This window comes from Chiloscyllium plagiosum, unplaced genomic scaffold (assembly GCF_037043375.1).
Source record: "Chiloscyllium plagiosum isolate Xiang-an unplaced genomic scaffold, Cpla_swu_hap1 HiC_scaffold_1, whole genome shotgun sequence".
NCBI classification, from domain to species: domain Eukaryota; kingdom Metazoa; phylum Chordata; class Chondrichthyes; order Orectolobiformes; family Hemiscylliidae; genus Chiloscyllium; species Chiloscyllium plagiosum.
Window position 1 is genome coordinate 18,179,200 of NW_028270139.1, and position 18,002 is coordinate 18,197,201.

An 18,002-nucleotide genomic window follows, 5' to 3' on the forward strand; every position below is an offset into this window, starting at 1 on the left:
TGTTGGCTACATTTGTCATCACTACAACTGCAGGGGGCGCAGTCAACACACATGCAGCCACAATGTCCAGGACATCACTGCAGCATCAAAGAACCACTCATCATCTCCCTCCCAACCCTTGACCCTCTTGCTGCCTCACTCATAGCATGAGATGGAGAGAGCTACTGCAAGAGGACTCAGGAGTTAGGTGCCAAAGGGGAGGCCAGTGAGCAGAGTAGTAAGGGGACGTTGAGCAGAGGAGTGGGAAAAAGCAGAAAGGGGTGTTGGCAGGAGGCAGCACGGAGTCTATGCATGAAGAGATGGAGTGGGGTGGGGGTGGGGGGGGGAAGAGAGGATCAAGTGGGGCAGCAAGTAGGTGATGAGTGTTCAACAGACAACAGGCGCAGAATAATGATATCAGCGGCACTGTTAATTAAGCTGAAGATGGAGACCTCCTGTTCTAACCGAACCTGGACCTGGGACCCTGGTGCTGTGAGATAGCATTGCTAACCACTGAGCCACCTAATGTGGTGTCTGGATGCAGCACGTTCTCACATATTCAGCCAGCTGCGTATCCATACTGACACCTTTTATTCCATGAGCTCTAATTTTGCTCACAGACCTGTTACTGAAATATCTTTCCGAGCTGTACGCACATCACATCAACCACGTTAATTTTGTCAATCTCTTCTCTCATCAAAAAAATGCAACCCACTTAGCTGATCATGCTTTGCCCTTAACAGCTCTGTGCTAGTTTTTACCCACTTGGCCACCTATTTTTGATGCACGTCTAATTTCTTGATCAGAAAATACAGTATGCTGTTCTCTCTCTATTTGAAACTTACAGAAAAAAGACCACACAGGCCTGAAGTGATAAAAACATGCCAGACAGAAGTAAAGTACAATAACAGAAAGCAGCTACGAGCTGCTGTTTATTCTCAGCACGATTTAGAGAGTGAAGCATAGCTGTGTTTAGGAAATCTAATTTCAACATTTAAAGATTTCCACATCAGAAAGAATCCACCTTGATCAAAAAATATACTTTTGCGTTTCAAAAATTGTGAACAACAGACATTACAGGAAACATATTCCACTTCAATATAGTCAAATTCAAAATATGCTAACACTGAAACTGACAAAGATTTATCTGGAACACAAACTCTATATTTTGGCGCCAGTTAAAGTGCAGGCACCAGTCTCAGATGGATATCAACCTACAGCAGCTGAATGACCAAAGTGACACTGCTGGCTGCTCTGGTACTGTCCATTGAGGGAGAGCACACCTTTCTAGTCCTATGCCCACACATTTTGAGACCCCTGGAGCAGCTTCCTGTCAGTTAACATTAAAAGAGCTCAAGTTAAGTTTCAACAAGCTCCCAGGTGATTCAGAGAACAATCTGTACTTTGTTAAACATGGCTCAGCTCAGGGCTATAGTCATACTCAAAGTTCTGGAGGGTCTACATCTGTTCTCATGACCTTTCACTTTATAAAAGTGATCTTTTATTCATGTCACACCACACAACTTGTCTTAATGCGGACTCAAGTTATTGACCGATGCTGTTTGAAAACTGTGTAATACGTTACTGGTGCAAATATGGAGACTTCATCTTTGGTTTAACAAGAATCAGAGACCTGGGTAGCAACAATTTGTAGAAGACAAGAGATAGCCACCATTAATCCTTCCTGTTCTAATCTCGAGACTTTCTAGTAGTCTGTTGTGAAGGATGAAGGATAAGTCTTAGCAGAATAGACTCTTATCTTAGATAACAGGATGCAGTTTAATACACCTCAGGAACTACACACAAGTTACATTAACTCTAAGGCATATTGCCTATTACCGCACAGACAGGAGGTAGGTAAGACACATACACCTCCAACTGGAGATTCTGCTCAGTTCTATACTAGAAATTGTTCTGAACTAAGTGGGTTCGTGATCAGTAATCCTTTCGGGATCTTTCCTGAGTTCTGAACTAAGACTGCCTGTTGCTCCACCTAGTGGTTGTATTATATATCAGTGTCGTTGCAATATCAATTTAGCTCGGGTTAGAGTCATCGAGCCATAGAGGTGTACAGCATGGAAATAAACCCTTCAGTCCAACCGTCCATGCCAACCAGATATCCCAACCCAATCTAGTCCCACCTGACAGCATCCGGCCCATATCCCTCCAAACCCTTCCTATTCATATACCCATCCAGATGCCTTTTAAATGTTGCAATTATACTAGCCTCCATCACTTCCTCTGGCAGCTCATTCCATACATGTACCACCCTCTGTGTGAAAAAAAGTTGCCCCTTAGATCTCTTTTATATCTTTTCCCTCTCACCCTAAACCTATGCCCTCTAGTTCTGGACTCCCCGACCCCAGGGAAAAGACCTTGTCTATTTATCCTACTCAGTCCACTCATGATTTTATAAATCTCTATAAGGTCACCCCTTGGCCTCCGACGCTTCAGGGAAAACAGCCCCAGCCTGTTCAACCTCTCCCTATAGCTCAAACCGTCCAACCCTGGCAACATCCTTGTACGTCTTTTCTGAGCCCTTTCAAGTTTCATAACATCCTTCCAATAGGAAGGAGACCAGAATTGCACACAATATTCCAAAAGTAACACTTTCATATCTATTACTATATACAACAACAATAATTCATATTTTGCCCAGGAATCCCTCCAGGATTAATGCAAATTAAAGCCAAATAAACCATTCTTGTTCACTGAAATTTATAAAGATTGCATTTAAAATATCAGATTTATCTAAAGTAACCATGTTTTTTTTTTCTAAACTTTGTCTTCAGAATCCATTGTTTTCAGAATCCTTTCACTTCACAGTTAGCTGTTACCAAAACAATTGAGATGACACCATTGGTATTTGAGATGCTGTCAATGGGGTTACTATTTGGCTGTTCTTCTGAAGGCAACACTTTCTTCTATAGTAAGGTGGTCTTCCAGGGTATTAACCTTCTGCTCATAGGAACCCCAACCATACAAGCAATAATTACTCAAGTGCAAGTCTTCAATAATAACAATACACAGACTATTTATTGAGAGATTGAAATACTTGTAGCTATACATTCAAATGTTGCATGTCTCACTTGAAGCGTCTTTGTATTTGTGGGCAGCACAGTGGCTTAGTGGTCAGCACTACTGCCTCACAGCACTAGGGACCCCAGTTCGATTCCAGCCTCAGGCAGCTGTATGTGTGGAGTTTGCACATTCTCCCAGTGTCTGCGTGGGTTTCCTCCAGGCGCTCCAGTTTCCTCCCACAATCCAACAATGTGCAGGTCAGGTGAATTGGCCATATTAAATTACCCACAGTGTTCAGGGATGTGTAAGTCTGGGCACATTACTCAGAGGCAAATGCAGAATAATAGGGTAGGGGAATGGGTCTGGGTGGGTCAGTGTGGACATGTTGGGCCAAAGGGCCTGTTTCCACACTGTAGAGATTCTATGAATTCTGGGTGCCACACATCAGGAAGTATATATTTGTTTTGAAGTGCCACAGTGTAGATTCACCAGAATTAAACTCAGCCTAAAATGGGTAACAAAGACAGAAATCTGAGGACAGGTCACGCGACCTAAAATGTTAATGGATTTCCCTCCACAGATGCTGCCAGACCTGCTGAGTTTTTCTAGCAATTTCTGTTTTTGTTTCTGATTTACAGCAACCACAGTTTTTTGTTTTTTTTTAAACTAAAACGGTTAAACTGCAAGAACAAGCCATATATATGCGATGATCCCAGCTGATGATAATACTGGACAGAACGCTCCCCAGGGTAAAGCTTGATAAATCATAACTTTTCCTTTTGGTTTCCAGAGACATCAAACAATGAATATATTTGCAAGATGCTGCCAATGTACAATAAACAAAAATAAATAAGTTTATTATACAATAGAACAATTATTTTTTAATATTTCACTAGATAAGAACTATTGGAATGACTTAATTCCAAACATGTGGAAAATTCTTCCCACAAAGACGAATGAGAACGTGGAACACTCTCCATCAAAGAGTGGCTGAGGCTGGATTAATTTAAATGTTAAAACAGAGACTGATAAATTTTTGTTAGGCAAGCGTTTTAAGTGCATGGAAGCAAGGTGGATTAAAACAGTTGTTACAAATCAGCCATGAACTATGTTCTCAGAACTGAGTGACCTTGTTCTGTTCCTATCATCCCGTATGATCCTGTCTTCATCTATCATTCACACAAATAGCTAAACGCTTCTTCGGGATATATAACATTAATTCTAACTAACCTTTTCCCTCCAAACCCTGAGAACCTAAAATATAACACTCCAACTACTACCATTTCCACCACTATCAGGCTGAGCATTGTTATATTAACAGAGACTAGGTTTCAAATCTGGGATGCTCGTCATTCTTTTGGTGATTAAATTCCAGAACCATCCGAAAATCCTCTACCAGGATTATTCTGTAAGTCTCTGAGCAGGAACATCATCCCACAAGTTATGATTGCGAGAGACACTTGTTGGGATAAGGTCACATTCTATACTCTGCAGCCAGATAGGAAGCAATTTACTTCATATTGGGGCTACATTTATCATTGTAACAAAACTGAATTTGCTGTTTATTTTTTTAATTCTCTTGTGGGACGTGCGCATCGCTGGCTGGGCCAGTATTTATTGCCTGTTCCCAATTCCTCTTGAGAAGGTGGTGATGAGCTGTCTTCTTAAAACACTGCAGTAAATATGCAGTGGGTAGACCCACAATACTAGACGGAATTCCAGGATTTTGACTCAGTGACAGTGGAGGAATGATGATATACATTTTCAAATCAGGATGCTGAATGGCTTAGAGGGGAATTTGCAGGTGGTGCTCTTCCCAAGTGTCTGCTGCCCTTGTCCTTTTTGGTGAAAGTGGTTATGGGTTTGGAAGATGTCTTCTCAGGATCTTGGGTGATTGCTGCAGTGTATCTTGGAGAATGTACACATTACTGCTACTGAATGTTTTTGTAGTGGAGGGATTGCTGTCAGGTCCCATAGCCTTTGCAGTATCAAGTGCCTCCAATATCATTTCTTGATGCCGCATGGAGTGAAGTGAATTAGCTGAAGACTAGCATCTGAGAGTTTGGGGACCACTGAAGAAGGCAGAGATGGATCATCCACTTATCATTTCTGGCTGAAGAGTGTTTGAGCCATACCTTTTGCACTGATGTGCTGGTCTCTTCAATCATTGACGATGGGGATATTTGTGGAGCCTTCCTCTCGAGTGAGTAAACTGCCCACCATAATTCACACCTGGGTGTGGCAGGATCACAGAGCTTCGGTCTGATTCTTTGAGTTGCGGGATCACTTGGGCTCGGTTTATCACATGCTGCTTAAGCTGTTTGGATGTAGGTGACCCTGTTCAGTCGCTTCACCAGACGGAGACCTCAATTTTAGGAATGCACGGCGCTGCCCCTGGCATGCTCTCCTGTACTCTCCATTGAACAGCTTTAACTGAAATAGGAGCAGTAACGATATCCCTTTCAGCTCTTTATTGAAGCATCTCTGGGTAGAACTTGGTCTGCTGCCTTGAATGCCTTTTTAAATGTTAAATTTAAAAGTGATGATCAAATATAACCCTAAAATATTTACTTTTACATGATCTGCCATCAAGTTAACTTCAATACACTGCCATGACTCAACGACACCTCAGTATTATAATAGATAAACACATGTTACACGATCAGGTTGCTGATGAACGTCCAACAGCTCAGGGAAGAGGCACCCAGAAGTTGACCCGTAACATTCCTGCAAAACTCTTCACTACTTGCCTTTTTTTAAAAAAATACTGTCCTAATCAAGACAAAACTATGACCCTATGAATAATAAAAACTCAAAATCACATCTTTAAATTGAAGTGGGGTCATAGGTCAGTCTATGAGACACTTGAAGTTGCATACCTATGATATCACTGGGTACCAAGAGCTGCCATGCTTTACATTAAAGAGAATGTAGTGAAAGGCAGGAGTACCCCCTTTTTCTGCTCATCATTTCAGAACATAAAATCCTGAAAAAGCACCTTCATCTTCAGCAAATGCTAAAAATGTTCAGCAGGTCAGGCATGGAGAGAAAAACACAGTTAATATTTCAGCTTAATTAATCAGATTGATCAGAAGTTGCCTGGCCTGCTGAGCATTTCAAGCCGCCTTTGGTTTTTATAGTTCGGAATTTTAGCTTTGGCATATTTTGCTTTCTCACCTCTGCATAATTCCCCGATGTGACGTAAAGGTCGCAAACTTAAATTCTGAAGTTCAAATGAAGGTGTAAACCCACATCCCACTTCATAATAGAACATGTCACAGCAATGCCTAATCAAAATCTGAACAGCACAGTAACCCAAATCTGCTACCTTCATGGCAGAGATAAAAAAGTATTATATACCAGCCAATGTATTTTTGTTGATATTTATTTTGAGAATTACACTTGCTTTCATTACTGGAGTTCGCTGATCCTGTGACAATTACTATCTTCAAACTTTGTTACTATTTGTAAGCTAAATGAGACCGATGTTTAAAATCTGTGTTTGCCACAAGGTGGCACTACTACACCACAAATAGTTAAGCATGGAACAAACCGAGTTAAAATTAGCTTTAAATCTATTTTAAGTGAAAAGAAGTTTAAACAGAGTGAGAAAAACCTCTTCCATAACAACAATGCCAATCTACGAAGCAAGAGAGTACATTTAATGTGGAAAAACTGTCCCAAAATAATCCACAGGGGCAGTAGAGGGGGAAAAATGTGAGATAAACCATTCAACCTGATTTAAACGAAGTAAATGGGTTTTAATGTGAACTAAAAAATGTTTCCCAATAATATTTAGGAGGGACGGGCAAATATTTGGACAAAAAGGTGGACTTTCAAAAGCAAAAACAGAAGGGAATTCCATAGAGTGAGGCCGTGACATCTAACTCTGAGCTACATACAAATTCAAGAGACAGCATCCAACTTTTAAATATCCTGAAGGCAGAGGTAATTAGATTCTTGATTACCAAGGGGATGAAAGATTCTTGGCATTATGCAGTAATGTAGAGTTGAAGTTAAAATCAGATCAGCCATGAATGTATTGAGTCAGGTTTGAAGAGCCAAGTGTGTACGTGTTTGTATTTTCCTAAGTGAAGGCAGGAAATTGCCTTTCATAGCAATTGTACAGTGAGAAACCATTTCATGAGGAAGTAACTACATCAGTAATTGACAAAGCTACATTAAAACAAGTTTTGACAAAAGGTCACTGACCAGAAATGTTAACTTTCTCAACTTCCTCCACAAATGCTACCTGACCTGCTCTGTATTGATAGCATTTCCTGTTTTTGTACCTTTGCCACCTATAAACATAACAGCTGTAATGGACGCGTCTACAACAGAAAGAGAAACGGACATTACTTTTTCAATTAGTTGGAAATGGAATATTATAACCTGCACAGCAGTTTTATAACACATGTACGATCATTAAATACTCTGAGACATTGTGCACTCTGGATCATTCACTACTGTTCACAAACAACTGTGGTCAGAACAGGGAAGATGTTTTTGTGATAATGATTTAAAAATCCATTCACTACATTAAAGAAAATGGGACTGTGTTTACTTTATGAATGATTTAAATCAAAATATTGCAGACTTTAAAAAAACAAATCTCTGTATTAAATATATCAAACAAGCAAATTCAAATGGTGAATTTCAAAAATCTGTTGTAATAGCAAATGATATAATGAAGATAGGATAACAAAACTCAACAATGATTAATAATGGCCATGCACTGCATGGAGAGCTAACCCCATGTATATGTGATAAGCAATAAAGGAGGCAGATATCCTTAAGATTTCTCAAATCATTATAAATTACTTAATCAATGGAACATCTTTGATATTGAAAAAAAACCGTTGATTACAGCAGGTCTCAGTTTTACTGAGGTGTTACTGAAAGACACCTTTCTAAATGAGATGTCCTAAAGTTTCAGCATTTCACTAAACTTACCAGTGGAATGGGCAGCCTGGAAACCTTTCCTCTGTACGGACGCATCTGAAACAAATCTGAGAAACATTTTGTTTCCAGTAGAAACGACAGGGGCTGGAATGATGCTACCACAGAGTCGACCCAGGATGGCAAATTTATCAGTTTCTCCATCAAACAATTCTAGATGATCATAAGCACATTCCTGGTGTTGCTCGATCTCAAATTCACTGAAAACCTGGAATTTAAAAAAAATTAACTAAAATATTTTTGTCCTGACATACATGCATTGATAATATTTAGATCAGCCACCAAAAATAGAAATATAAATCGCTGGAATCTTATAGCCAGGCAGGATTCTCAAATCACTGAAATAAAGATGGAGAATTTAACCTTTTTTCTGTTTTAGCTTCACAACTTTTATACCATGGATTCATGCAGTGAAGTTCAGATCTTGATCATAGAAGAAGCAATAAAGTTAAAAGTCAAGTTGTTACTATTCTACCAGACCATAGGCTGCTTCCTGATTAGAGAGAGCCGACTGGTGGTGGTTTACCCACAGGGTCAGCTTGTCCCAGGTGAGGGGAGAGGTTGCAAAGGACAGCTCGTCATAGTCACCCCAGTCAGTATAGGAATTGAACCCACAATGTTGGCATCACTCTGCATTGCAAATTGGTAATCTAGCCAACTGAGCTAACTGCCATCCACAAAGCAGCAATATGGTGATTAGCAAGTGTGTATGTGAATGAATCTGTAAAGAGCAATGTTCTAACGGCTGGATTTAATGCAGCCAATAGCAGTAGGGACCATGATCAGGCCTACTTAATCATGGGAGAGATCTGGCATTTGTCTTCTGATGGTGACAAACGCCTGATGAAGTGGGAGCACAGAAGGCACCGACATGGGATTCATGCACTGACAGTGAAATAGCAATTAGGCTCAAATGAGTGAATAGCTACCCCTGATCCCACTGTATTTCATGGGGCTTCAGGAATTTAGCTAGAGGTTGCACAACTTTGCCATGCCCTCAGAATGTTACCCAACAAACATGGCCTTAGCGCAGTCATTGGAAGACCCATGAATGGCAAAGGGGAACAGTTTGGGGAGATATGGACAGATACTTCCCCAAACTGCCCTTTGTTGCAATTCCAGCTACTGGAGTAGCTGCCAGTTTCTGACTTGCCAGGAGCACTCAATGTATGGCACCACATGGGACATTATCCCCAGGGAGACCCAATGGTGACAGTAAAGTGCCTTTAGGGCAGATAACTCTGCTGGGCTTTCTCCTGTTCTCCAACTGTGGACAAGAACCTCACTGCCCCTACAGAGTCCAACCCTAAGTATTTACACAAAACTGCATAATTAGATGCATTATTATACAATGATTTTGTGGACACTTCCCAATACCCGACTTCACATACTGGAGTGTTCTGTAGCACACTGTGCTAAGAGAACAAAGCTGTAATTTATGTCCAAACTATAGACATCATCCCATTAGATGACCAGACTCCATCAGTTTATTAATGGACAGTAGCTAGTTTCCCAGATACTTTCTACACAAGACACTAATCTGTTCACAAACTGGTAAGTAATTTAGTCTATAGCCAAAATTTGAGTATTTTCACCTTTATAGCAATATTTAATTAAATCGAGTTTCTAACAAATGACCCTTTGTATTTTAAAAACATGAGATTCAGTCACTGTATTTAAAGTAAACAAAGAATTGCTTCAAATATAAATGAGTATACGAGGCGATTATAGTTCACATTCCAAGTTATCTATCTCAAGTCTCAATCACAGAACGTAGCCACATTTCTTGGCTCTGTGATTGGATAAGGTATGGAATAACAAACAAGTAATCGGCACTATAAAAATATAAAATTCGCTTCAAGCTGTCATTATCATCTGCCTGCACCACAACTGGTTGCATGAATAAGGTGACTCGAAGAAAATTGTGAGGGAAAGAAGCCACATTCCTCAAAGGATTGTCCCTTTTTTCGCTATTTAATTAACTGTGTGCACCAACAATCATTTAGAGCTCCACTTTGGGACACTGTTCATCCGACTTGCTTTTCCAGTATTCACTAAGCCTAGGAATTTGAATAATCTGAGGTGCAGCAAAATAAAAGTCTCTGGAAATGTTTAGAAAATAATGCCATGTTCAACTTTGAGCTTTCAGCCCCTGTCGTGCAGATTTGACTGTAATTTGTGATAGATGAGTATATTTCCTCTTATCACCTCACTTATTATGCTGAAAACTCTGTTCAGTTGTGATGGGTAGGCCAACCATTTCCTTGATGTTGTATAAAACAGATAGCCATGCTTCAAAACATTGACAGAGACCCGCATCTAGGTTACCCATGGTAACGCAGGAATGTACACTGTTATCGTTGTGGTTTAAACTGGCCGCTGGAAAGGCACAGTCAAACCAATAACTATACGATCAATCAACAAACCTAAATATGCAATCACTTCCAGAGGTTGATGTCACTCAGTCACTGATTTTCATTTTTCCAAAATAAATGTTCATTATTCAGGAAGTGATTTATATATGAAACTAGTTATATGTGGGGGGGGGGGGGAGAAAAGATTAGAAAATGCTGAGAGGTATGAGGTTATCATAGAAACATACAGTACAGAAGAGGTTCTTCGGCCCTTGGAGTCCATACTACCAAAATACACTGCCATTTATACCAGTTCCACCTTCCTGCATTAGGCACTTCAAGCATTCATCCAATACTGTTTCTTTTATAGGTTGTGATGTTTCATGCCCCAACTACCTTCCCCAGTGCATTCCAGACACCCAGCACACTCTACGTGAAAAAAAAAACCTTACCTCAAATCATCTCTCAACCTCCTGCCTTGCACTTTAAAAGTGGGCCCCATTGTTCTTTGCCCTTCAACTAAGGGGAACAGCTGCTTTCTAACCACTCTGTCCTGCCCTCCATACTGATATACTTCATCCTACAAATCCCAGTAATCTGGCCCCAGTTGGACAAACTTTGGTTGTGGGGATCAAATGCAAGTTCACAAATGACACAAAGCTAGGTGGAAATGTCAGCTGTGGTGAAGATGCAAAATGGCTTTGAGCAGATTTAGACAGGTTTAGTGACCAGGCAAGAACGCTACAGATGGAACACGTAAAAAATGTGAGATCATCCATTGTTGTAGGAGGAACAGGTGGGAAGATTATTTCTTCAATGGAAATAGTTTCGAAAGTGTAGATATACAAAATGGATAGAGATGTTCTAAACAATTGGCATGGTGGCTCAGTCGTTAGCACTGCTGCCTCACAGACCAGGGACCCAGGTTCGATTCCAGCCTTGGGTGACTGTCTGTGTGGAGTTTGCACTTTCTCCCAGTGTCTGCTTGGGTTTCCTCTGGGTGCTCCGATTTCCTCCCACAATCCAAAGATGTGCAGGTTAGGTGAGTTGGTCGTGCTAAATTGCCCATAGCGGTCAGGGATGTGTAGATTAGGTGGATTAGTAAGAGGTAAATGTAGAGTAAAATGTAGGGGACTGGGTCTGTGTGGGTTACTTTTCGGACGGTCAGTATGGACTTGTTGGGCCGAAGGGCCTGTTTCCACACAGTAGGAATTCTACTTCTATGATTCTACATCACTGAAGACTAATCTCTAGAGGCAGCAAGCTATTAGCAAGGCTAATGATAGGTTAGCCTTTACTACAAAGAAGATCTATATAAAGGAGTAATAAAGGCTTGCTCAGTTATACAGACATTGTTTCGATCACAACTGGAGTTCAGCTAACTCTAATACATTCCAGAAAGTGCAATAAAACTTTACCAAATATGCTCCCCAGGTGATGAACACAGGACTGTCCAATGATGAGAGATTGGACCTGAATACCCTAGATGTTTGAAGAGGAGACAATCTCATTTAAACTTACAAATACTTAAATAGATAGACAAGGTAGACTCAGGTCAGGTGGTTCCTCTGGTTGGGGCTTCTAAAACCAGAGGGGATAATTTCAAAACAAGGAACATTCATTAAGGATTGAAAGAATTAACTTAATGCAGAAGATTGTGAATCTTGGAATTCCTTAACACTGAGGGCTGTGGACACTCAATATTTGAGTATGTTTAAAGTACAGATCATGTTGAATGGCGAAGCAGGTTTGACGGGCCGAATGGCCTCCTACTGCTTCTATGTTCCAGCATTTTTGTGAAGGATAATTTTGGCGAATATGGTAGATAAATGTTTGAAGCAGTGAAAGATAAGTGATTAGGGGCAGAACATGGAGCGGTGTATGTTGTGATATAATGTAAGTGCACCTTGAAGGGGGTATAACAAACCACTGTTCTTCATGTTGCATCTCAACAAGATATGATATATTAGTCCCCTGATTTGCAAGCACATGTAGAGATCAGATAAACTATATTTAGCTCACAGAGAATATTATCTGTGCATAGTATTACCTTCAGATAAGTAAACAACATTATTGTTTCACCCTTCCTGGTGTGTGATTGATATGTTCAAGTCTAAATGAAGAACATAACAGTCGGATCCATTTTCGACTGTTGTAGGAAAAAGTCAGCGCAGACAGAATTAGGTGGACCCTCATCATCATTGTCTGCACAGTAATCTGGTAGAGCGGATTTTCTGACCTATATAGAGCCCAGCGGTAAAGACACATATTAAAAAATCCACCGACATACAGGCCAACTGACCTGTTGCTGCTCTGCAGTCATTTGAGATACTGTACAATTCTACTCTCACTTCCTGGGAAAAAAGAATGATTGCTATTCATTTTCGGTGGTCATTGTGAGAAATTTCCCCTGCATTTGGACTTTAATAGCATCGCACTTTATCTTTAATGCTGCAGCAGTCGGTAGCTGTCACATATGGAGACCAGAGCAGGTTTTATGTTTAATTAAACATTCTCAATTTAGCCTCGAGCCTAATCTCTGGTGCTTCCCGTACTTTAATTTAGAAAATAAAGCTTTTATGCAAATTTGAGTCAAACTGCTCTCCAACTCCTTTCTTTTTAGAAACTTTAACCAGAGTTAAGAAAGTTACACATCCAGGAGATGGCTGAAAGCCACATTTCCAAAAAAGATAATTCATGCATCTGCAAATTGTTTTACTATAGCAAATGGCTATGCTCATGTTCTGATATAACATGTCATGTTCTCCCTTGCTGTTTCCATACTGCTTCCCTGCATTTATCAGTTCTGTTTTACAGTCAAATGCTAAAATGCCTAATGGAGAGTCCATTTAATCTCCTCACCTTAGGATTTGACCCAACTCAAATGGATGAAGTGAAAACTTCCCCTCTCAGTTGGCTGAAGAATTTCAATATGAGTGAGTTTGGGCAGTCTTAATCCCTTTTGCAACACCAAATCCCAGAGCAGCAAAATAATTTATCAAAAACTAATGGACAGATGTAAACATTCATTGTAAAGGTTGCTGTAATACTGGCCTTATCTCCACAAGGCTGGAATGCAAAGAGTGGAAGTTTTGTTATAATTACATATAATGCTGATTAGAAACTATTTAGAGTACTGAATTCAGGATGAGAATGCATTTTAGTGAGGCCACTCCATTATGCTTCTTCAGCTGTACAACTGAATCTCCTCTGCTTTCTTTTCTTTCAGCTAAGATGTTACATTTCGATTCACAAATTGTCATAAAGTATAATCAAGAAATGAAAGTGGTTCATTTGAGATAGAAGTTGACAATGTTTAAAATATTCTGGACAGTTGTTGACAATGATTTGACTGAGAAAAGCTGGTAAAAGCTGATAAGTATCAGATGCAGTGATGTTAATTGAATAAAAAAAAGGTTTGTACTGCTCAGAGTAAAGAATATCTCAGAGTACTAACAAAAATAAAGAGTTAATGCTGAACTGAAGTGAATAAACCAAGAAAAGATAAAAGGCAGAGTCGGGATGTTTTTAAAGGCGGGGGAGGAACGATCAAGTACCTTTGGTGGATATTCCAGTGAAAAGGGGATATTGATGGAAAAATTGACTTCATATGCGGAAGTAGGGTATGAGCGGTAATTCAGAATGGGAGGGATACATACGGAGGCTAATAAATTCTTATGTCTACTTGCTAAGTGGAGTGAGAATGTGCAGCAATTTGTAAACAATGCTGAGGGTTCTGGTCAGGGTTTAGGGATCCAGGGGTCTTCAAAGGAAGGCCGAGGAAGGGTGCGTGTGTGTGTGTCAGGCCATCGCATTCTGAAGAAGTGGTAATAACCCAGGGCAGGCGATGGGAAGCTCGGTCAGGCAAGCTCAAGATAGGTTGAACAGACCTTCACAACTCTCGGGATGAGACTGAGCAGGCAGGTAAGCAGATGTTGCTGGTCTCATCAGCTTCGCACCTTGGCTGGTATTTAACATAGTCAGGGTAGGTGGTCTGCCTCTCCATAGCCCAAATAATGGCATGAGAGTGCCTTTTCCTTCTGCACTGGTATTTCACTGGGAAAAGAGAGTCTGTGATTACATAAGATTTCTTAAAAAGATGTTTTACGGGGCAGCACAGTGGCTCAGTGGTTAGCACTGCTACCTCACAGCGCCAGGGACTCTGGGTTCACTTCCGGCATCAGACGACTGTCTGTGTGGACTTTGCACATTCTCCCCATGTCTGCGTGGGTTTCCTCCGGGTGCTCCGGTTTTTTCCCACAGTCCAAAAATGTGCAGGTCAAGTGAATTGGTCATGCTAAATTACCTGTAGTGTTAGGTGCATTAGTTAGGGGGAATGGGTCTGGGTGGGTTGCTCTCCAGTGGGTTGGTGTGGACTAGATGGGTCGAAGGGCTTGTTTCCACACTGTAGGTAATCTAATCTAAACACTTCCTCTGGCAGCTCATTCCATACACATACAATCCTCTTCGTGAAAAAGTTGCCCCTTAGGTCTCTTTTATATCTTTCCCCCCTCACTCTAAACCTATGCCCTCTATTTCTGGACTCCCCCACCCCAAGGAAAAGACTGTCTACTTATCCTATCTATGCCCCATAATTTTGTAAACCTCTATAAGGTCACCCCTCAGCCTCCAATATTTGTATCGATAATACAAATATCTCAACAAGAGGCCCAGCAATCACTTCCCAAGCATTCCAGAGTTCTAGGGTACACCTGATCAGGTCCTGGGGATTTATCCACCTTTATGCATTTCAAGACATTCAGCACTTCCTCCTCTGTAATATGGACATTTTTCATGATGTCACCATCTATTTCCCTACATTCTATATCTTCCATGTCCTTTTCCAAAGTAAACACTGATGCAAAATACTTGTTTAGTATCTCCCCCATCTCCTGCGGCTCCACACAAAGGCCGCCTTGCTGATCTTAGAGGGGCCCCATTATTTCCCTAGTTACCCTTTTGTCCTTAATGTATTTATAAATACCCTTTGTATTGTTCTTAATTCTATTTGCTAAAGCTATCTCATGTCTCCTTTTGCCATCCTGATTAACCTCCTAAGTATACTCCTACTTCCTTTATACTCTAAGGATTCATCGATCTATCCTGTCTATACCTGATATATGCTCCCTTCTTTTTCTTAACCAAACCCTCAACTTCTTTAGTCATCCAGCATTCCCTATACCTACCAGCCTTCCCTTTCACCCTGACAGGAGTGTACTTTCTCTGGATTCTCATTATCTCATTTCTGAAGGCTTCCCATTTTCCAGCCGTCCCTTTACCTGCAATCATCTGTCCCAATCAGCTTTTGAAAGTTCTTGCCCAATACTGTCGAAATTGGTCTTTCTCCAATTTAGAACTTCAACTTTTAGATCTGGTCTATCCTTTTCCATCACTATTTTAAAACAAATAGAATTATGGACACTGACCCCAAAGTGCTCCCCCACTGACACCTCAGTCACCTGCCCTGCCTTATTTCCCAAGAGTAGGTAAAGTTTTGCACCTTCTCTAGTAGGTACATCCACATACTGAATCAGAAAATTGTCTGGTACTCACTTAAGAAATTCCTCTCCATCTAAACCTTTAACATTATGGCAGTCCCAGTCTATGTTTGGAAAGTTAAAATCCCCTACCATAACCACCCTATTACTCTTACAGATAACTGAGATCTCCTTACAAGTTTGTTTCTCAATTTCCCTCTGACTATTAGGGGGTCTATAATACAATCCCAATAAGATGATCATCCCTTTCTTATTTCTCAGTTCCACCCAAATACCTTCCCTGGATGTATTTCCAGGAATATCCTCCCTCAGTACAGCTGTAATGCTATCCCTTATCAAAAAATCCACTCCCCCTCCTTTCTTGCCTCTCTCTCTATCCTTCCTGTAGCATTTGTATCCTGGAACATTAAGCTGCCAGTCCTGTCCATCCCTGAGCCATGTTTCTGTAATTGCTATGATATCCCAGTCCCATGTTCCTAACCATGCCCTTCCCATGCTCATCTGCCTTCCCTGTTAGGCCCCTTGCATTGAAATAAATTCAGTTTAATTTATCGGTCCTACCTTGTCCCTGCCTGCCCTGACTATTTGACTCACTTCTGTTCTCAACTGTACTAGTTTCAGATTGATCGCATTCCTCACTATCACCCTGGGTCACCACCTCCCCTCCCCACCCCACCTTACTAGTTTAAATCCTTCCGATCAGCTCTAGCAAATCTCCCTGCCAGTATATTAGTCCCTTTCTAATTTAGATGCAATCCGTCCTTTCTGTACAGGTCACTTCTATCCCAAAAGAGATTCCAATGATCCAAAAATGTGAATCTTTCTCCCATAAACCAACTACTCAGACATGCATTCATCTGCTGTATCCTCCTATTCCTGCCCTCACTAGCTCGTAGCACTGGGAGTAATCCAGATATTACTACCCTTGAGGACCTCCTTTTTAAATATCTGCCTAACTCTCTGTAATCTCCATTCAGAGTCTCAACCTTTTCCCTTCCAATGTCATTGGTTCCAATGTGGACAATGACCTCTTGCTGACCCCTCTCCCCCGTGAGAACATTCTGCACCCTCTCTGAGACATCCTTAATCCTGGCACCAAAGAAGCAACACACCATTCTGATTTTTCACTGCTGGCCACAGAAATGTCTGTCTCTACCTCAGACAAGAGTGTCCCCTAATACAATTGATCTCTTGGAACCCGACGTACCCCTCATTGTATTAGAGCCAGTCTCAATACCAGAAAGTTGGCTGTTCGTGCTATGCTTCCTTGTGAATCGATCAGCCCCTACATTTTCCAAAACAACATACTTGTTTGAAATGAAGAAAGCAAAGAAGACTCCTGCACAACCTGCCGACCTCTCTTACCTTTCCTGGAGTTAACCCATCAATGTGACTGTATCTGTGACTTTCCCCCTTCCTATAACTGCCATCCACCACATCCCCTTGCTCTTGTAAATTCCTCATTGCCTCTAACTGCCTGTCCAACTGATCCATTTGATCTGATAGGATTCACAATCAACAGCATTTATTGCAAATATACTCCTCAGTAACTGTAAACTCTCCCTAAATTCTCACATCCGACAAAAAGAGCATACCACTCTATTAAAGGCCATTTTTGCTCCTTCACAATCTACAGACCCAGAAAATAACATCGTCTTATTCCTCTACAAACACTGCCCCAGGTTAAATTAATAGTTATGGTTTATATTTTAAGTTTAATCAAAAGACATATCTCAAAAAATATAATCATACTGCAGACTTTCTGTAGGCCACACTTAATACTATTCACTTATCTGTTTCTGTGCTCTGACTTCGCCCAAACAGGTTCCTCCAAGATTAGTTGTGAAACTCACTGTTTGTTAATTTTCCCAGACACACTGCAATGCCCAGCGATACATGAATTCAAAACAGCAAAGGCAGTAACTGTGCAGGTTCATGGTAATGTCAGTTTCTCTCTCTCTCTCTCCTATACTGACCTCACCATGTGCTTCCTTTGTTTGTAGTACCTCTCTCTTAAAATTGTTGCTTTGACTTTTTTCCTCCAAAGTTCCAAAACATTGCAGGTGACAGAGAGCGAGAGTGAGCGAGAGACAGCTAGAGAGAGAGCGAGAGAGCGAGAGAATGAGAGCGAGGGAGCGCGAGAGCGAGGGAGCGAGCGAGGGTGAGAGCGAGAGTGAGAGCGAGAGTGAGA

The 18,002-nt window shown here is 41.0% G+C and overlaps 1 protein-coding gene across 4 annotated transcripts in view; it reads right to left on the bottom strand.

Annotated features, from left to right (window-relative positions):
* tll1 (tolloid-like 1) overlaps window positions 1-18,002 on the bottom strand; it is a 345,702-nt gene that overhangs the window by 13,691 nt on the left and 314,009 nt on the right. For all 4 annotated transcript variants that reach the window (XM_087978135.1, XM_043698500.2, XM_087978181.1 and 1 more), the window contains one exon: window positions 7,954-8,167. In XM_087978135.1, coding sequence (XP_087834261.1) covers window positions 7,954-8,167 — 214 coding nt within the window. The remainder of the gene's footprint in view (window positions 1-7,953; window positions 8,168-18,002) is intronic.